Source organism: Ptychodera flava, chromosome 12 (genome assembly GCF_041260155.1).
Source record: "Ptychodera flava strain L36383 chromosome 12, AS_Pfla_20210202, whole genome shotgun sequence".
NCBI lineage: Eukaryota > Metazoa > Hemichordata > Enteropneusta > Ptychoderidae > Ptychodera > Ptychodera flava.
Window position 1 is genome coordinate 2,882,036 of NC_091939.1, and position 22,103 is coordinate 2,904,138.

At 38.4% G+C, this 22,103-nt stretch overlaps 1 protein-coding gene across 1 annotated transcript in view; it reads right to left on the reverse strand.

Moving 5' to 3' along the window:
- Window positions 1-22,103, reverse strand: part of LOC139145999 (uncharacterized) — an 86,824-nt gene that overhangs the window by 29,539 nt on the left and 35,182 nt on the right. Inside the window, exons 35-55 of the mRNA XM_070717447.1 lie at window positions 21,306-21,512; window positions 20,227-20,532; window positions 19,804-19,841; window positions 19,268-19,392; window positions 18,843-19,014; window positions 18,535-18,629; window positions 9,324-9,503; window positions 8,904-9,084; window positions 8,438-8,604; window positions 7,088-7,261; window positions 6,412-6,603; window positions 6,107-6,286; window positions 5,459-5,703; window positions 5,080-5,204; window positions 4,160-4,325; window positions 3,516-3,678; window positions 3,223-3,388; window positions 2,236-2,507; window positions 1,662-1,846; window positions 1,063-1,272; window positions 96-342 (exon numbers count right to left, since the gene is read on the reverse strand). Coding sequence (XP_070573548.1) covers window positions 96-342; window positions 1,063-1,272; window positions 1,662-1,846; window positions 2,236-2,507; window positions 3,223-3,388; window positions 3,516-3,678; window positions 4,160-4,325; window positions 5,080-5,204; window positions 5,459-5,703; window positions 6,107-6,286; window positions 6,412-6,603; window positions 7,088-7,261; window positions 8,438-8,604; window positions 8,904-9,084; window positions 9,324-9,503; window positions 18,535-18,629; window positions 18,843-19,014; window positions 19,268-19,392; window positions 19,804-19,841; window positions 20,227-20,532; window positions 21,306-21,512 — 3,796 coding nt within the window. The remainder of the gene's footprint in view (window positions 1-95; window positions 343-1,062; window positions 1,273-1,661; window positions 1,847-2,235; window positions 2,508-3,222; window positions 3,389-3,515; window positions 3,679-4,159; window positions 4,326-5,079; window positions 5,205-5,458; window positions 5,704-6,106; window positions 6,287-6,411; window positions 6,604-7,087; window positions 7,262-8,437; window positions 8,605-8,903; window positions 9,085-9,323; window positions 9,504-18,534; window positions 18,630-18,842; window positions 19,015-19,267; window positions 19,393-19,803; window positions 19,842-20,226; window positions 20,533-21,305; window positions 21,513-22,103) is intronic.

Below are 22,103 nucleotides of genomic sequence, written 5' to 3' on the forward strand. Positions count from 1 at the left end.
CGACACATATACGTGACAATCATCATTGTCACTTTTTACAACATTTTTTAAAAGTCACCGCTTTGAACCTTTTCAATGTCAAACGAAAAACTAACCACTAGTGGTGTGTTCATGATGAGACGAGTTGACAACGGTGTAGGGATGGACCGAGTCATCTTCTTCTGCAAGACCGATGGCAATCAGATAATACGCGATTCCACTCTCTTTGTCATAAAAATCAGACCAAGTACACTTCAGCTCATCACTGGTACTTATATACGAGGGACAATTCACTGTTCCTTTCGTTGGAGGTGTAGTGTCAATGGTTATGCCCTTTGAACTTTCCTTTGACCAAAGTCCAACCTGAAACATGCATCAATGATTAACAGGATTCATAAAATCTAAGAAAAGGTCGTTCTACAGATATACTGTCTGTGAATCATTCAATTTTGTATAGAGCATGGATAAGGTATACAAACGATATCGAAAGAATAGTATAAAATGTGCTCTACGGAAACCTGTACGTACATATTTTTTGTTTCCGAATACATCATGCGCGCAGACGTATTCGAAAACTTGAACATGTCAAAAAGTCTCTTTTCAAAAGAGTTAATAAATCTTCTCTGTTGTTACGAACACTGAAATTTATTGAAAAGTGTAACGAGGTAGCCATCTTAAATTGCTTAGGATAGCAAAGTACCTTTGGGACTTTCAATTTTTTACAATATTATTTTGATCTTATTTTCCCAACAGATATAACACAGGGATGGCGATCATTCTCAATTTCAAATATCGGTAAATGTTTTGTAATTTGTTTCTCTAGTATACGTACCAAAATTTGCACGGTGACCTCGATTTTTATTCAAGAGTGGTTGGAAGTTTTCTGAAGAAAAGTTTGTGAGCAAAAGTTCATTTTCTAGGCGCGAACTGCTATAAAATCGCGTGATTTTGAACTTGATACAGAATATCTCTAACCTCCGGTCCTCTTGAAGGAGGGAAACAGTACTCGGTCAACCCATTTGGGTCGGAGTAGCTGGTTTAACTGAAATACAGACATTTTTCTTATTTGTAAGAATTGCTTACTTTGTTGACTGACGAAACCGTTATTACATTCGGCAGATTGTCGGTGTTTGGTTGTACCAAGGCAATGGGAATGCTTTCACGTCCCTCACTGTCAGTACATGAATATACGTCAGACGCTCCAGGATAACTTCCATAACAGAACTCTGTGAAGTATACCTCGCTTTCATCTTCTGTCACGTGCCAAGAATCAACTATCGAATCGGAAAATTTCTGCGAAAAACACATATTTTGCCATTATTTTCAAAAGATGAGCTTTCATCATTTGCCTTGTGTAAACTGTAAACATGCTGAAAACTCTGACTTTTCCTTTTGACATCTAAAAATTTATCGTGATCAGATGTCTATGGTTTGTTGTGATGGCCTTTGATAATTTGTCAAAATTCCTAATCCCACATTCATGTATATAGCGTGAAACATGACTGTGTAGGTGTGATTGCTATTTCTTAGACTGAACAGCGGGCCGAAGCATGTCTTTAATGTTTCGTATTGAATAAAATACGCTTACGATACATATATATTAACTATGCGTGGACCAGAGTTCATAGCAATTCCTTTTAGAAAGTTCAGATCATTAGAATAGACAATCTACAAATACATACCTGATACATTCGTCCAGAATCGAAATTATCGACTGTGATGATAGGTGGTGTTGTATCAACGGTGAAACCATCGGAAACTGAGTCCAAAACGTTTCCAGCTCCAGTTATAGCACGTACTGTTGTATAGTAGGTGAGTGGCGCCTCAAGCGGTAGAAGTGATTGTGCTTTCCCTGAATGAGCCATACCTTAAAAGGAAATAGATGATAACTTTTATTTACGGCCAGGTCGATGATGATGACAGAGACTGTTATTTATTTATTTATTTATTTATTTATTTATTTATTTATTAGATATAGGAAAGCTTCATCTCTTTGGGATAAAGTACGTATACTTTGTCGAAAATTATGTTCTCATACGAGTTACACTACAAAAGATTTACACACATACTAAGGATTTTTATCCGTTGGTTATAATATTGATGAAATATTCTTGAATTCTCAAACAATACACGGAGGTGAAACGTTTTCGAACTTCATGCGTCTCGTGACCTAAAACGTTCGTTAAAGCGATTTTTCGTTTGAATTAAGTGCCGTTGATGTAAAGTTATGTCGTTCAGACCATGGTTAATACGTACCACCACCTAGTCCACTCTGGTCTTGGTCTGTGATTATCCCGGCACTAATGTAAGGTTGGATATCATCCAGGCCAGGTTGACTTCCCACAGCCCATTCATAATGGACAATTCCATGTTGTTCACTTTCAAATCCGTTGAACTGTGCTGTGACGGTTCCTGTCTCTCTCTGGTAGTCAATATCCACATATCCGTCCATCGATTCACCGGGTACGTGATCTTCAGGTCCATCGAATACGAATCCTGTCTTGTCATTGGCTACCACTCTAATTGCACTAAGAAAACAAGGACGAGAAATGATTAAATTTCCACCGTTCATCGAAGTAACTGTTTACTATTGGCGTGCCCTCTTCAGCTAAGGCATAAACGATGAAACGACGTCGGGAAAATTTCTCAAGAGGGACAAGGTGAACACACCTTTCACGAAATAGAAACCAATAATACATGTATCGGACGAGCACGCAGAAATGCATGTTGGACCGGTACCGCATGTCGCTAAGAGTTGTATGCTAGTTGTATGCGGATCGTTTGAAATAAATGTACGCCACTCCTCGCTGTGTAGGCGCTTGGATAGAATTAAGCATCTGCACTATTTCAAACAACGGAATTTATTTTCGGGGAGGACATTCAATTTCATAAGTGAATCCGTAGAAGGATAACACTTTGTGTGTTGGGGATTTAATTATATCACTGAATACGAAAGTCAGGCACTGCGTGAAAACGCATATTCACAGCTACCCCCTCGTGATAAGGGCCGCTTTTACACGTGACTCGGTTTCACAAAGTATGCATCTTCGGCTAGGATCTTTACAAGTAGATTTTAATATTTTTCAATCGCGGTGGAAGTAATTTCTGCGCGAACACGACTGTATAGACTGTCACAGTGGATTTTTCGAACACGTCGACATAACTTAAACAATGCCTATGTATCCATAATCTATGGGGAAATGGAGGTAAAAAAGTTTCGTGATGACGTTGACTGCAGCTGACCTTGATATCATCGGTTCTGATTGAAGACCAGCACCGTTGGTCGCTTTCACCGAAAGGTAGTACACAGGACTGCCGGTTACAGGGTCACACCGCTGTAAAGTAAGTCCACCAATATATCCGCCATTCGATGGTCCATGACTGATCGAATTCAGCACGTCATTTCCTCCTGCAAGATTTTTGAAAACTCTCATTTAATTATTTACTTAATCTGACATAAAGCAGATCGAGAAACTGTGTATATGATGTTGTTTGTTTGATTTAGTTTATCAAACGATCTTGATCATGAACCTTACCTGGACTTGTGCCAACACTGATTTGATAGTCTACAACACCGCTTTGAAAGTCGGTGGCTTCCCAGAATGCTTTGATTCCCTCTATGTCAGTCTGGAGGACGAATCCATCGATAATTTCTTCTTCTTGATGTTCCGTTAAAACACCGATTGATAATCCACGCATCTGATCAGGAAAAGGAAAGTTTTGTCATGTGAGATATCGATGTCTCCATATAACATTCCACTATCGAAAAGTATCCTAAAGAAAACTAGCACAAGTCGCCTCTACAACATGAAGAAAGCCAAAAATAGCCAAAAAGTCTACCCCCGGGCGTTGTGGTTGAATATGATGTATACATGTATAATCACATTATCGAATCTATCACAGAGACTATCCTTTCATATTAGAATCAATGTATTCTGTTCTAGAGAAATATGTTGATGAGAGTTACTGTTAATTGTCAGTCCTAATAACAGATTCGTTTGCGAAAACGATACACTTTAGGGTGAAGCATCCAAAGTTTGCAGCCAAGTATATACTCGCTATAAGCATTTTTGTGAGTATTTATTATATTTCGTGAAAGACAAGCCGAAGCTCATTGGTGCGCGGTGTTTATCATCTTCTCATTTTATCTTTAAAAATCCTCATCTATCCTAAAACTTACAATTGGTGGCGTGAAGTCGACAAAAACTCCATCTGTATCCTGAACATTGCTGAGACCAGCGCCATTAACGGCAGCCACACGTATGCTGTAATGGGCGCCGTTGACCAGTGACAGTGGCACCGATGATGTCCATACACGTGATGCTGTGTGTACCTCTTCACTGGCTCTGAGTGGAGAAACAAACCACGATAAACCGTTTGAATAAAGATGAAACACGATTGGAACTAACTTGGGATAATTGGATGGTAAAGTAATGTCGATTTTATCTACAAATGTTAACTCATCTGCTTTTCTTTTTATATTACACACTTGTTTTTACGATTATTTTGCAATATTGCAACGTTCAGCTACATTGCACCTTACACTTTTGAGAAATTTTCAAAATATGAAAATCCAATTATCCTAAATTAGTTCCAATCGTGTTATGGGCACATGCCTTTGCACGTCTTAAATCTTTAAGTAAAATTCAGATAAGGGAAGACAACATGCACAGAGGAATTTCAAATTTCTTTTCCAATCTCAGTTGCATTTATAAATACATTCATCAAAAGCACGCCATCGCTCGTAGAAGCTTTCAGTACAAAAATAAACAAAAAACAAAACAAAACAAAACAAAAACAAAAAACCGCAAAACAACATGTTCTGTCAGACTGGTACGAGTCACTAGTAATCTGCACAGAAAAACATAAAATCCACAACGGAAGGAGAAAAGTCAGAGATTAGAGAATTTCCTTAAATGTTTGAACTAGAGTTTGAAATTCAAGTTTTGTCGAGGTCTTTTGGTGAGGAGACCACCGCACTCTGAGGACCGATAAAACAGAACTCAATGCGATTTGCATTTTTTTATCTTCCGAGAGTTGCCTTTTTAAGGATTTGCAAATCAGAGAAATGATTTAATGACAATGTCTTTAAAGGATCACCTGTCTTTCGGATGAACTTTTGTTGTCGTACCGCCATATGTTTCATAGATCGATATTTTATACAGTTTTACTTCAGATTCCGGGTCTTCAAAGTTCCAGTTCACGGACAGCTCAGTGGCGCTTGCCTGAAAGATAGGGGACGTTAAGTTGTCACAATCGAAATGAAATGAAACATTCAATGAAGTGAATAATCATATCAAGGCAATGGAACTGTGTTGGCTACACGGGTAAAGCTGAACAGCATTGTAAAAATCAAATCAATAATATTACGATTAACTGCATACCGTCACCTATCTCCCTTTTCATGGGCTAGCTCAACGGCCATGTCCAGTCTAAAACTTATACTCTTAAAGATGTTGAAGAAAAGCAGTACACTTACCGTATACTGCAAGTCTGTATCAACTGTTGGACCGTCGCCGACAAAATGGAAGATCGGTTCTGTTAGATCTACAAGATAGCCATCTGATTCTGACGTCAGACCGGTCAGAGCTTTGTTGATTGTTTCTAATTCCACGTGAATGTAATCCTTGTGATGTAGGTGAAAATGATGCCAATTGATAAAATTTTTTGAACTTGAAACTGATTCTGCCTCATGAATGACTTGCATCTGAGGTGATGGGTTTCCTATATCAAGATGGTATTGAGAAAAACAACACAGAGAATTGTTCTCTTTTTAATATTACTATGACCGTCAAAATATTAACGCTATTTGCAGACTATATGAAGACATAGCTTAAAAACATATGACTCGAAGACAGACTGACAGACCGACAAACTGACTGACACAGGCAGATACATGAAATTTAGACAGCCTTAGGAAAAGGGGAGAGAAATATTTGCAAAGACGATACTGTTGACATAAGAACAGAAATGAGCGATGAAAACACTGATTAACAAAAAAAGAAAAGTTGACAATGTACTATTAGAAGGACGAGTACAGAGATATGTTAAATGGTTGCTGCACAGTGATTGAACTGTGATTGAGAACCAGGGATAAAGTTTGTTGATTTACGTCTGTAAATTATACCTTGCAAATTGGGTCTGCGCCATACTGTTACCATAAATTCTTTAATTTGAGATTCAGGATCATAATATCCATCCCAATTGGCTGAAACAGTCGCTGCCTTGGGACTGAATGCCATGTCTCGCTCTGTGTCCAAACCATCCTTTATCCAGCCTTCCACTGGAGCGGTCTCATCGTACAACACTGTTGAAACATAAAGTGCAGAAATGCTTAAAACGAAGATACAGCATCATTCAATTTCTCTGCGCAAAATCAAACTACGTCTGTTAAAAGCAAATTTCCATGGCATTTAGCCCACTGCCACCTACCTCCGTTTGTGTGTACACTTGTACTGAGTTTCTTGTGACCGGCATTATAGGACGTAATGGTAGAAAAGTAAATGTTGTTGTGAACGAGGTTTACTTCATAATTGCAAGCTCTGTATTCGGAGGAATCAAGTTCAATATTGGCGATGGTGTCATTGTTTCCAGGGGAAGTTCCAACGTGCCATGTGTACTTTTCTGTAAAGACAACAGGGATTAAATGAAACGTTCATCTACGCAGTTTAGGTTGATGACTTATTAAACTAGATAGAAAAAAGCCGGAAACAGATCGATGTCCATTAAGAACTGATAATGAATCTGAATCTCTTGTCAACATCAGCAGATCGAGTTTCGATGGAGGGATAACGAGGCGCAAGGAAAGATTTGAAGGAGAAATCATTTCTGTATCCTTCATTCACTTTATATACATCTGGAGTTCAAAACGACAAAATATTGTCATCATTTGAACAAACACTATGTATTTATTCTTTTAGTATGTAAGTACACCTTCAATACAAAAATAAGAAACGATGTTCTAGTATGTTGATAATAATATTCATAATAATTCTTGCATGATAATAATTCTAATCATCATCATCATCATCATTACCAACATCATCATCATCACCACTACCATCATCAACACCGTTGGGTAGTAAAATGATAAAAGTGCTAAACCTACCAACTCCACTTTGCACGTCAAAGAAGTTGTGCCAGCTGACGCAGAGTTCATCTGCTTTGTTCTGGTAATCAATGTCATGGTCATGAACTCTTCCATCGAACACTTCTCCTGCAGTCGGTGGACTGGTATCTATGATGATCGGCGATTCTGCGTGTCCAATGGTGCGAAGATTAACTGTTAAGAGAATCATAATATGACATAAAAACCGGAGGTTATAGAGCTGGTTTAAGTCGATGGGTAAAAACGTCATTTTAATCAGCCTCACATGTCTATGCGTGCACAATTCTGATATTCGCTGAATGCTGATCAATCATGAATTAACTCGAAGGTTATCGTAGTAAATACCATAAACGAGACTGTAAGAGTCAATATAGATTACATTTCATGATTCAAAGACACGAGTCTTCATTATGAGAATTCTAAAATCTCGCAATTCGATAATTAACAACTCAGGTTTTCCTAACATAAATGGCACCACTATGCTTTTTTGTAGTGATATTAATGTCACGACACAAAAGAAACAGGCTTTCTGTTTTAACTTAAAGATACAAGAGCAATTGGTATATTGTGTGTTATAGCCCCAATAGCTGCTAATTTTATGCATTATTTTTATGATTTTATTTTCAAACCAAAGTTGGTTTGAGTAAATGTGCTAACTGAAGGACGTGTATTGAAGTATCACTGCTCGCTGATTTGGACCATGCCTACACGTTTTAACAGGCTTAACAATAAACGGGTGCCGCACCCATAAAATGGCGCCCTCACAGGAAAATACAAAAAACAGTATTTCCTGCACATACACATCGTGATCATACCAGAAACAAGTATGATGCCATTTACTTGAATGCACAACACAGGATGGCCAACATTTTGTTGTTGTAATTTTTATTTTCTCTGTTATATGATGAGTTTTTGAAAATGGCGGGAAATCTAAAATGACGTTAAAACCTTTGAATTTACATGCCACTTTGACACTCATAGCAGTGTTATACACTTTTTCAATCTCTAATGGGCCTTATTCAAAGAAAACTCTTGGAAAACTAAGGATATTTTGAGATCGGTTTATTAAACATTTGCAGCTATTGGGGCTTTAAGGTTGCGTAATATACGCTGACAAGTTCAACTGTCTGTCCGTTTACTCTAACGTAAGTATATTGCATCTAATATATTGCAATCTTTTCTCCTAAACACAACTTAAAACAATTACCAAACGACATTATACACATTTCATAAAATGTCAATATTTAGTTTGCAGATGGAGCGACACGTTTCTGTTCATGCTTGTCTACATTCGGCGCAATCTACGTCATATTTCTAACTTCTACTTCTATATACATGAAATGAACTTACCGTTATTGATAGCTCTTATCTTTATCCAAGCAGGAAGTCCGTCAGGGATGCAATGTTCCTTAACGGCAAGTGTAATGTTACTATCTTGTTGCCATCCCATAATATATACGTCTCGTTTGCTCTTTCCGAGTCCCATATCAATCTCCCGAATATTTGACAAATCATCGCTGGCAAAGTAAATGTAACTTTGATGATTATCAAAGATGAGTATTTGGGAAAATATTCAAATATTTGATAGCTAAGTCAGAGAAAATTATTGTCTTCGCGGCCCGGCGCCAGAGAAAATTCTATCCAGTAATAATCTGTTTTCAATGTTTCCTGTATTCCCGATTAAGTTTGCATGACATCAGGGACATAAACCGCCTTTATCATGTCAGGTGGGTAAGTAGCCACTCTCTTAAAACCGATATGTTTTGGCAAAAGTTGTAACATGTACCAATAATAAAAAATTTTTCGCTAAAATCACCTGACATTGTAGTAAGCAGCAATCATACATGTGTCCTCATCGTAGCCTAGAAACAAGACTTCATTAACGAAGGGTTCCGTTGTATCGATGGTATAAGGCGTTGAGTGGCATACTGTGGTTGCCATGGGTCCGCCAAAATCAACCTTATTTATCGCCCTCACAGTAATATAGTATCGACCATCTACACACAATGGAACGGAAATTAAAGGAAAAGTTACAATATGTTTAACATCACGAAGACCGATGTTGTTATAACACATCATGGGGTGAATTAAATTGTGTGTTCCCGCAAAGGGGTAAAGATCGGAGCTTCAATGGTGTATGGACAGAGAAAAAATATTTCGTAGATTCCTATACGATGGCATTATTGCGCAGTAGCGGAACACGAGATTTGACAGGTACAAGTTTAACGTTCCTTACCTGGGAGAATCGGTACATGGAAGTTACTGGTGGATCCTCTGTGTGTCCATTCGCTTTCTTCAAAAACATGTGAATGGGGATCTTTATGAGCCACTATGTCCTCCTGGCATGGTGATGTTCCAACAGCCCAGGTGTAGCCAAAGATACCAGTTTCATCGTCATGGAACCCGTCCCAATTGGCTGATTAGCATATTAATATTTAGAAACTATCAGTGTCGTACAACACGTATCATAATTATTTAATTTATGATTTCATTAATTTACTTGTGTTATCTTGCCTTGTATCATTTTGATGACGGCTCGCTACTGAAACCAGACATGAACTGAAAATGCTCACGTGTTACATTATATTTGAAGTTATGTGTAAATTTGAACCTTTGCCACATGTTTGCAACTTCATTCAAATTATTATGATCAAAATAATGAACAATAATCACCGCCGATTAATTCTAAAAGGTCATGAAGTATACAAATATGTAATTAGCTGAAATAAAAATATTAAAAATATTAAAGTTATTTGACTGCTCTTATTGTATCACCACTTTATATAGCAAGTGTAATTACCGTTGGCCAAGTCCTTCAAGCCATATATGCTGAGCTGTGAAAGCTCATTAGATATGCAAATTATAAATTAGCTGACATGAGAATGTGAAATGACTTTCTATATTGTTTTAACCTAGTACCTGGTATAATCATCAATGTACATAGCATGTTTTGCCAACTTTGATCAAGTATATATCCCTAATAAGCAAAGTTCATTAAATATGTAAATTAAGAATTGGCTTAAGTAAAAATGCTTAATGATTGTCACTAATGTTGTATCATGGTATCTGCAATATGTGTAGCAAATTTTGTCAACTTTGGTCAAGTCAATTCATATATATATCTCTAATTAGGAAAGTTCATTAAATATGCAAATTAGGAATTTGCTGAAGAGAAAATGCTTAATGACTTTCAATAATGTTGTATTATAGTGTCTTTAATGTACATAGCAAGTTTCATCAATTTTGATCAAGTCAATTCAGATAAATATCCCTAATTATGAAAATTCATTTAATATTCAAATTAGGTTTTGGCTGAAGTAAAAATTCTTTTGACTTTTAATAATGTTATATCACAATATCTTTGATGTATATAGCAAGTTTCAACAACTACAATCAAGTTAATTCAGATATATATCCCTAATTGGGAAGTTCATTAAACATGCAAATTCGGAATTGGCTGAAATAAAAATGCTTAATGACTTTCAAAAATAGTGTATCATAGTGGCTTCAATACATGTAGCAAGTTTCATCAACTTTGGTCCAGTCATTTCAAATATATATCCCTAATTAACAAAGTTCATGAAATATGCAAATTAGGAATTGGCTGAAGTTAAAACGCTTAATGACTTTCAATAATGTTAAATCATTGTATCTTTAATATACATACCAAGTTTGGTTAATTTTGATCGAGTCAAATCAGACATATATCCCTAGTTAGGAAAGTTCATTAAATATGCAAATTAGCATTTATCTTTCATGTCACCCCTTAATGGTTCCCACTGCTGATATATCTTGGTGTGATCAACATTTGTAGCAAATCTCATCAAATTGTGTGTAGTCATTTTTAATGTATATCCGTTTTTTCTAAAATAATTAATTATGCAAATGAGCAAAAAGTATGCAAGCCACACCCACCAAAAACTAATCAGTTCTTGCCATTTGCTAATTGAATATATGTACCAGATTTGATTCTGATCTGATAAGCCGTTTTTGAGATATCGGACCAACAGACAGACAGACAGACAGACAGACAGACAGACAGACAGACAGACAGACAGACAGACAGACAGACAGACAGACAGACATCGCTGCGACATATGCTCACGTGTGTAAACACGTGAGCAAAAAAGCTGGGACGATAGTCAAATTCGTAACATAAACGAGCTCACTGGAGAACAGAAAACTGACTCGGAGTACAACAGTAGTTATGTATTCGTAACATAAACGAGCTCACTGGAGAACACCAGATATGAACTGAAAATGCCCACGTGTTTCATTATATATTGCAGTTATATGCAAACTGAACCCTTGCCACATTTCTGCAACTTCATTGAAAGTGTTATGATCAACATAACGAATAATATTCACCACAGATTAATTCTAAATCCAAATATATATCCCCAATCAGGAAAGTTCATTAAAAATATGCAAATAAGGAATTGATTGAAATGTTCTCATTAAATATGCAAATTAGGAATAGGCTGAAGTAAAAATGTTAAATGACTTTTAATAATCTCGTATCATAGTATCTTTAATGTACAAAACAATTTGTCAGCTTTGGTCTGGTCAAGACAGGTAAATATCCTTAATTAGGAAAGTTCATTAAATTTGCAAATAAGGTATTGGCTAAAGTAAACCAGATATGAACTGAAAATGCTCACGTGTTTCATTATATATTGCATTTATGTGCAAGTTTGAACCTTTGCTACATGCTTTGCTACATTTAAAGAGTTATGATCAACACAATGAATTTCACCACAGATCAAATCTAAAGGTCATTAAGTATTCAAATATGTAATTAGCTGAAATAAAAATAATTAATTTCTTGAGTACTGTCATTGTATCACAATATAGCATGTGTAATTACCTTTGGTCAAGTCCTTCAGCTCTATATGCCAAACCGTGAAAGCTTGTTAGCTATTTATGCAAATTATGAATTAGCTGACATGAAAATGCAAAATGACTTTCAATACTGTTATAACCTGTATAATGATCAATGTACACAGCATGTTTCGCCAAATTTTATCAAGTAAATGCCAGTATATATCCCTAATTTGGAAGGTTCATTAAATATGCATATTGGGAATTGGCTGAAAAAAATGTCAAATGACTTTCAATAATCTTGTATCATAGTATCTTTAATGTACATAGCAAGTTTTGCCAACTTTGGTCAAGTCAAAACAGATAAATATCGCTAATAAATGCGGGATATCGGACCGCAGGCGGGCGAAGATTGCATTATAAGCGCGCCAACCCAAACTCACTGCATGGACATCACATTTACGAAATCGAAGTCCAAATCAACTACGTCATTGTTAGAATAAGAGAGGTTTCCATCACACGGGAGCATACCACAACAAATTTTGCACAGATGGCGTTGCACTGGCATTGAAAAAGGGTGCATGGGAGCATGGGAACGCGGGCAGTTTCCCTCGCTATGGGTAGGAAATGCATTGAGCAAGACACACTTCCGGTTCGCAAAAAAACGAGGATCCCATTTACGGGGCGCTCAAATATAACTATTTGCTGTGATACATAGCAGAGGCGTATATGTTTGTGATGCTGAGAATAACATCAGTAAATAAATGACGGGTTTTAAAAGTTGACGTTTTTTGCGATGAAACAGACTTCTGAAGGTAGCTCGCTTGGGGAACACGTCATCCCGGCCGCTGTCCGCTTTGACCCCAGTAATTCACACTGGTTTTGGTCGGCCCCAGGTACCAAGTCACTTCGACCCCGTCACACTTTTGCCTACATGTCCACGGAGACGATTCAACATATTCCACAACAAAGCCAAGACAAAAATTGAAAATATCAATAAAATGGCTTCACAAAGGCTGAAATACACGATACTCGATGAAGTATGAAGTTTATGAAATGAAATCAAAATTGACAACACAAGTGTTTGTCTAGGGTAATACCACTTGAGGTTGAACTATTCTACAGACTGTTTTTTCCATACAGTGCAGTATTTGTCAGTGACAAATTAATCTTTGCAATACATTTTTTTGCGATGAGCTGGAAATTTGATTAATATCGAGTTAATGTACATAAATATTCCGTTATTTACTGGACACGTTTATTTTCTCGATCCGCTATCTGCGGACTACGTGCTGAAGTACATTGACTGTTCATGTCAACGATCGTTTCTCCCTCTGCAGAGTTTCTGTATCCCGTTCAACAATGCTGTACCTCGATCACACGATAGTGACGCTATGTAGCTGTGCAGTATTGAATCATAAAATGGCCACCTCGTCTAACAGTAACACGTATTGTCGGGATTATCGTACGGAAAAAAGACTGCAAAAGTAAGACTTATGAATCTTCATCAGAATTGAACACATCATGATTGTACACGAGTATCAACCGTGAATGCACGTTGAGCTCGGCAGTTACACAAGCATGGTACGCTACATGCGTAGCCCTACGAGTATGGCGACAGTGTCCGGCTTTGGCTACGCCGGGGGCTACGCCGCCTGCCGGAGGTGGGAGGCGGCGTAGCCAAAGCCGGACACTCTCGCCATACTCGTAGGGCTAGCTACATGCACTGCCGCGATGCCGATCGTATGCATTCCAAGGCCTATCCCGGAATTTGTTCACAAACAACCTCAAAGGAGAGCAAACATACTTCTATGGACAATGACGAATACGTTTCTTGGCGAAGCAAAATCAAAACAGTGCAGAAGTACATGAAGTAGGTCATGGCCTTGGACTCTGTGCACGAACCTGATTGGACACTTCAATACCTTTGACCCAAAGTAATATTATTCATCAGCACTTCCATGCCATGAGGCCAGGTAGAGAACGTATTAGCCCTGCGTACGATGCTGTGTGTTCCGCTACAGCTAATAATAGCCCCGCTCACCACAGCCCTGCAAAGACCCGTACGTAGAGTTGGTGACTTCAAATCCATTTTGGACTTGACGTAAAAAGCCAAATTACTGCCGAAATTCAGCGTTCTTGGGCCCAAGTCGTATCCCTGCCTACCTCAGCTACTCGATCGCTTCCAAAAATGCCAGTCTTTTATTCTTTTTTCGTAAATAACCGTCGATGTCGGCAACTCTCTCGCTAGCCCTGCGTACGTACGCAGTGTACGCTGTGTGTTAGGAACGCACACAGGGAATGCACAGCGTACACTGCGTACGTACGCAGGGCTAGCGAGAGAGTTGCCGACATCGACGGTTATTTACGAAAAAAGAATAAAAGACTGGCATTTTTGGAAGCGATCGAGTAGCTGAGGTAGGCAGGGATATGACTTGGGCCCAAGAACGCTGAATTTCGGCAGTAATTTGGCTTTTTACGTCAAGTCCAAAAATGGATTTGAAGTCACCAACTCTACGTACGGGCCTTTGCAGGGCTGTGGTGAGCGGGGCTATTAGCTGTAGCGGAACACACAGCATCGTACGCAGGGCTAAGAACGTATGTACTCATTTCTGGCGATCGAGCAGCGAGGGAAACAATCAATTACCAAGGATAAAGCTAATTTGCTAAACGATATTTTATCTTGAATAGTGAGTTGAATGAGTAATAAAATATCATATTTTTAATGTTCAATACGAGGTTGAAACACGGAGGGACCGTGGTTGAAACCAGAGCTATCCAGCTGCAGCTGTAGCCAACCTGGACAAGCACATTTCACAGCGCCCTCAAACAGTCGATTGTTTTCACTTGTCATACGCGGCGTAACAGAAAAATTAAAACTTTCATAACTTCATTAATATCCAAGCCACGCCCACCAAAACCTTTTCAGTTCTAGCCATTTGAATTCTGAAGATGTCTACCAAATTTGACTGAAATACGTTCAGCCGTTTTGAGAAAATGGACCAACAGACAGACAGACACACAGACAGACAGACATCGCTGCGACATATGCCCACGTGTTCACACGTGGGCAAATAAAACTGACTCGGACTACAACAGTAGTTATGTAGTTAGTTAAAGGCAGGGGGAGCCTATAAATACCCCCTATCTCCCTGGGCATTCATAATCCACATGAGTGGCACATGATAACAGCGTCAACGAATGCTCCCGAAAATCTGGAGCTTTCAACAACCATGGTGTAATTAAAGCATTGTTCCAACATATTACGTTTTGTGAATACTTGTGGCATCACCTTGTTGGCAAAATTCTCTAATTGTTTCCATTTTAAGTTGATTTTTGATGCCAAAACTGCTTCGATGCCGTGTTCGAAGCGTCCAACAAACAATGGATAAAAGCATTCAAACAGCTGCCAATCACGAGGTGACGCGCAAAGGTGCAAAGCGATCAAACATTTGTTGTGTACATCCGATTGATTACGATGCCAACAATGAATAAACGATTCTTACAATTGAGAAAAATACTTGACCAACGTTTACTGAACACGAGTCTCAGATGAGTTCAGACACAAACGGACTATTTCATGGTTTCAAGCAGATTGCCTCTCCCTGTTTGTTTGTTGATCTGTGTACCTCTGGGCTATGAATGGGTGATGTGCATGTTGTACGATATTTTACGATAGATCTCTTTGGAAGTACGTTGTCGCCTAGCCCTGCGTACGATGCGTGTGTTCCCGGCGTTATACGGCCTCCCACCACAGCTCTGCTGATTACCATGGACAAAACCGGCAACATGCGGATCCAATTCGGATGGAACACGAAAAACTACTTTTCGAACTGTTTTCGGCCGAAATCAACTCGATTCCGATCTATGCAGCCAACCCAAATCACTCAACCGCTCACAGACTGTGGAAAAATGCTCTCGTGACGTCCAAAACCGTTGTTTGCTGGCGATACACGGTCAATGGCCCATGCAGTGGACGGCCATTGGATACAATCACACCACGATTTTACAGGTGCCCATGAGCTGCATTATTTTCTGTCGGGTCGGGGTGATGAAACTAAATCGCGATTGCTTCATCTCTGTCAGATTTGACCAAAAAGAGACACTTGACATAGATTATAGCATCAAATGTTGACCGTTCAGACTGAAAATATGATGAAAGGTTTGAAGATCGCCGTGATGTCGTTCTTCTCTATACGTTTTACTAAATTGCTCTAATATTATCTGACGTTTTTTTGAAATCTTAATCAACTTTTCTTTCCCAACCAGGACACAACATTACCTTTTTACTTTCCTAGTAACTTAGGATTCATTTAATTCGCAGATTCTGATTAATAGACTCCTATGTTCTTCCTCGATTGTCTGTGACTGATTTTGCTATTGCGTTCGCACTCAGGTGTCTTGAAACTTACGTCATTCACTGAAATAGTTTTCGGACAAACTCAAGAAATTCGACAACTACTAACGAATGTTTGGCAAAATTTATAGAGATTAGCAATAATAATTATGATCATTTACCATCTTTAGCCAAGCGGACTCGCTTGGCGGAAGCAGTATATAACGTTCTGAGTTCACATTTTACGCTACCGTGTGAGTGTAGTATTCGAACGGGTGAGATCATAATCTTACGCTGTTCCGAGTGGCCTGGAGATTTTTTATAATATGCAATAAATTGACCTTATCAAAATTACTCTGTTTCACAGTGCTTGGATATTGATATCTTTCTATACTTTTTTACTTTTGATTTGAAGTCTTTTGATTCGGCTGCACATGTACGCACTGTTACAGCCGTCATGTGATGACAGGAGTGTGCTTGTAAAGTTGTCGGCAAGTTGTCGGGAAGTTGTATTTAGAGGCTGCAGTTCGGGATTTTTCAAGATGAACAACACTTTATACATTTCCTACATCTTTGAAACGGGGATTACGGTAATCTTTCATGTGATGAACATTTTTGAACATCTTTGCAATGTGTTCCCACGATGAGTGTGAGCTGATTCTTTGTTTGTAAAAATCGTCAGAAATGGTCCAGTGACCGTGTTAAAATAGACACAGATGTAAAACCATTGCGAGGAAGATAGTAAGAAATTCACATTGCAATATTTGCTGTCGTATTTCTCAGCAGGAATATCATTTTTTACACGTTGTGTATAAGAACAGCAAGCAGGTGTTCGGCGGCCAATTGCTTCTATCATAATGATCTTGATCGCAGCTATTTGGCGAGAAGACAGCGGGTACTTATAATCTCGCAAAATTATTGATATCATTTTCGATCGGAGGCAGCTCAAATCAACAGCCATGGTATATTGGGAATAGTGTTCTCACTGGACACCGAACTACCTGCTATCAAAAGAACGTTATGTACCATCGGCGGTAACAAATTGGTCGTAATCTTGTCTAATTCTGCCTCGCCTTTTGTACCGTCCAGAAATTTCAAAACTAGATTTTTTTACCCTGACATATAATACAGCGACCTTGCACACTAATGATCATTCCACTGTTTCTGTTGGGATTTGTTGGTTTTTTAATTTGTTCCGTGGCCCGGTAAGATTTTTTCAATACGATACACAGTTTGAATTTTTTCAAGGTAAATTTAGTATATTCCCAGTTTGTGGGTAAAGTTGTCTGGAGTGAAAGTTTGTGTTGACGCTGATCGAGTAGACGTCGAGCCCGGCACAGTTGACTGAGATCCGGTCGGTTTGGGGTCGTTTAGTCCAGAAAACTGCAGAGTTCTGTATGATCACCGTTCGGCATTTGGGTGATTTTTTTTTTTGGGGGGGGGGGGGTCAAAGTAATTCAGTAACAATATACGCCAGATTCCTTGTGTTGTTTTTGTCACTGTCATACGCGTATACGGACGGTTTTCGATTAAAAACTGTAAAAATATCCAGTGCTCGTAAATGCGTGCAAAATTTATTCAGTGACTGTTCACGCAGCAGTCGTAAATACGACTAGGATTTACCACCACGTAACAACTGTAAACACCGCATCAACAGTCCATACGAAAATTTTGTGCTGAATCGAGGGAGATAACAATTGCGGTAGGAAAGGTCAGTCCACCATCTGTCAAAGTTGTTGATCGGAAAAATCTTCACTGTTCACAAACTACATGAGTGGCTCTATTAAATAGTTGTACACGTAGTTCATGGCTTTCCACTGCACTGTCCCTTGTTACGAGCTATGTTCAAAGTGCGTCAAGCTACGAATATTTCATGTATGGAGTTACAGACATCGGTGAAGTACCGGCTACATTTTGTTCAAAACCCCTGTCTGTTTGTTCCTCGTGTTGTTTTTTGTGTCCCTAACGTCGACTGGCTCTATGTGCGTACAAACATAGCAGTCGGGATTAAGATTTCCTGGATAAATAGATACACTCATCGTTTATTTCGCCTCTGACGCAAAGATACACACTGTTTACATGTACCACTCCTAGGCCCTGGGATCGATTTCCATACCTTTAAGTGAAGTGGGTTAAGTCAAGACTAATGCACATACTTCTTACCTCAGGTGAAATTCAAAAGGCCGCAAGACAGACTCTTGTAAGATATGAGACTAAGATATGAGACGAAATGTCGCTATGTATGATATGCATCTCGAACAGCAGAGAGTACAGAAATAAAAGACCTTACCTGACACATAGGTATTAGCTCGTGTGTACAGAAGATCAATCATTACGTCATGGCCATTAAATACTGTAGCAGAGCCAGGACCATCAATGATCAACCTGTAAAATGAAGAGATGCCGTCAATTTTAAAACTTCTATCGATATCAGAAAGTTACATAAACATCTTACAACGTTAAACCAGCTTGAATTATTAACGTAAACGTTTCTGCCGATGTAATATCTTATGCCAAAACCAGTCTATGCATTCGCTTCATAAAAGGTTGAGGCATACGTTTGCGAAATCTGAAAGAGTCCAAGAACATCTGCCAGACCTGTGATTCAAGAGTTGTGTTTCATCGACACATTTATATTCCCAGTCATCGAGAACGTAGCGGACGCAGTCGTCGTGGAAAAACTCATGCCGCAGTGCATTGTGTATGGGTCCAGGACTAGGTGGTTGAAAGTCAGCATGGATTGGCAATGACGTAACTACATTTTCATATCCTGCGAAAGAAAACACAGTGCACATGTAAAGTAGTCACTGAAAGCCGATTCCGAACAAATAGCTGGTAGCCAGGGAATATCGGCAATGGAAAGATAATTACTTGTTTTGATCGCTCACGGACTGTCTCTCCAATACATTGTTCAGAAATTTTAGCCTGGTCGTGACCTTTATGCAGAATAAGAAGTGAAAGTATGATATTATAAGTGGAGGAAAACAGGGTAAATAAGTAACACGTTCTCTATGGAAACCTACCAAGACTATTTGTAATATGCATATTTATGTAATGCACATCTCCGTGGCGAAGTTGTAGGTTGTCGAAGTTGAACTGCGTGGTGCGTCCCGCTCCAAGTTTTTCAAAATAGTAAAAACTGTCCAGACTGAAGAATAAAAAGCAAATATTTTTCGTTTGAATATCATTAACGATGCCAGAGCTGAAAACCGTCTGCCACACTGGATCATTGCTGAGTGTTATTTTGGTACTATCTTGTTCACACCTGAGCTGTACAAACGTATTAGATTTGTGAGTCGGCTTGTTTCACACACCATTCAACCATTTGCGAATCTAAATGATCAACTTTACGGTCTTCGCGAATACAAGTCGGTGAAATATACGCATAGTAGCACGTGATTTAAACTTCTTTTGCGGTATTTGTATGGCCATGAATGGTTATAGAATCTGCACCGTGTTATTTATTGGTTCAGTTGTACACGAACATGGTATATAGGTGTCTGCAAGCTTGGGTGACGCAGACCGTGTAAGATCAGTTTGTATGAAGAAAAAGACAAACCATGCTATTGTGTTACATGAATATTTACGTGCAGCACCCTGTGATCAAGAGTTGAGATTTTACTATGCACAGGGGCCGGTTGGTTCTCCAATGCACACGTGCATCCCGACGACAGACTCTGAGTTTAATAGTAAAAAATATTACTTGTGATGAAATTATCTTTGAGACAATGAAATATATTTCGAAAGTTTGCTTTGAATGGATTTATTGTATCATGTAACATTCTTGATGGAGATGAGCCGATAGTGAAAGGTCTGTATCAGCGATAAGGTTAAAATCGATAAACAGATTAATATGCTTTTATCAACGATTTTGGCAATAGGTACATTATTTGAGTTGGTGAGAAGCACATTCATACAGACACACGTTCAACAATGTGTCATCAACAACACCAAACTGGAAGGTAGGTGATTTGTTACTTACCTCATGTAAGTCTAAACCATTCCCCTCGATTTCATCCAACAGTTCACAATGTCCGGAGTCTCCGAAGTCATAATTAAAGGCGGCACATTTTATTGATTGTACGCATTCTTCTGCGCATTTGGTTGACATTGAATACGTAGATTCAAGATATGGTGTCAGCTGCAGCCGACCTTGACGTTGCTTTGTGAAATTGTCGAGAGGGGAGGTCTTGGAATTTTCCGATTCACTGTGAGTTCCTTTAGAAGTAACGGGACTCCATGGAACGATTTGGTCTCCGAAAAGTCCGTATCCAAAACCTATACCAATCTGTTAGAAGACGTTCCGAGTGATATCGTTAGACTCTGAGATCCAACAAATCATGAACAGTATCTTCCGAGGTCAATCATTAAACGATATTTAAAATTAGACAAAAGATTAGACAAAGAGCAAGCATAATATTTCTGATCGCTTTTTAAAGGATAGCAAAGTTGTGTAAAATTATATGTGCCCTGAAGTTTTCTTACAATATATAAGCCAATATGTTAAAGGAAATTACAATGTGATGTGAAAAATAATGTTTGTTTTTCATGTATTAAGACCATAAAATGTTAACAAATCACCGTCATAGTAACCTCTTGAATTAATATAGGATTTTCTTTGATCATGAAAAGAGTTTTGAAAAAAAATATATTCGATTTATAACCCATGTTGACTGGTATTAAGTGCAAAATAAAGTGCATAACCACTAAGATAAAGCTGAAACTAACCATGTTTTTCGCAGTTATCGGGATTTTGCTTTGAAGGCGTGCCCCTCAGATTTCTTGAGACACAATTTAAAGTACAAACAATTTCAAATCCGAAATCTATCTGGGAAACCACTCTTTTAATTATGAATTTCAGTTTAGTCATGTGACACATTATGGCAGCTGAAAAACAAACAACGAAACAAATCGCTGCATGTCTCACTCGGCAGTAAAAACAGCCTTGAGTGAAACGATACCAGGCATTAAAACCTTTACAGTGTACATCATGTCAACGAGACAGGACTGTTCTTCTTGGGAATATCATCATCACAACGAAACCAATCAAAACTTAAATACCTTTTGATTAACGATGGGACTATCATCAAAAGCGACCGCAGAAAATCTTATCACATCGGGGCGACTGGTTGAATAAAACTCTGAAACTATCCTTCCCTCTGGAAGTGTGACGTCATAGGTCGGTAGAAGACATGTCACCATGGAAGACTGTTCGGCAGAGTTTGTGGCTTTCACAGTGAAATGCAGAGGTATGTCATCGGGCAGTAACTGAAAGTATCCATTAAAGGTTAAGCTATTATTAATCCTGTAGCAATGTAGGTAATATTCGATATTATTAAACGAAACATCATTTCAATACACAACAATTCGGCCAATTGGAAGACTCATGTCTTCTCTCAAATAACGTTTCTGAATATTATGCTAGTTTATCTACATGCATTTATGCCTGTCAGTTTGCTATTTGTCTGTCTTTACATTTGCCAATCTGTCTGTCTACATGTATGTTTATTACATGCCTCATTAGCATTCAATGGTGACTTGTTGATGTTGGACGTTCCTGGCCGCCTAGTCATCATTTGACTGTAAGCGAACCTGAACCAGTTTTGAGCTTGACAATTTGTTATTTAAAAATAATCAAATTACATGTTTTACCTGGGAATACTGATTTTTACAAAATTATTCATAAAATTCAATAAACAGGATAACAGTAAATTAATATATATCCATGCCCCGTTTTGTCAATGATGAAAAGCGTTCTATTTTTTCAATGCTGACAAATCTATGCTTTTAAACAAACGATCTCAGTTGGCTTCAAAATGGGGCCACCAAAACAAATATTGTTTATCAAATTTTAACACC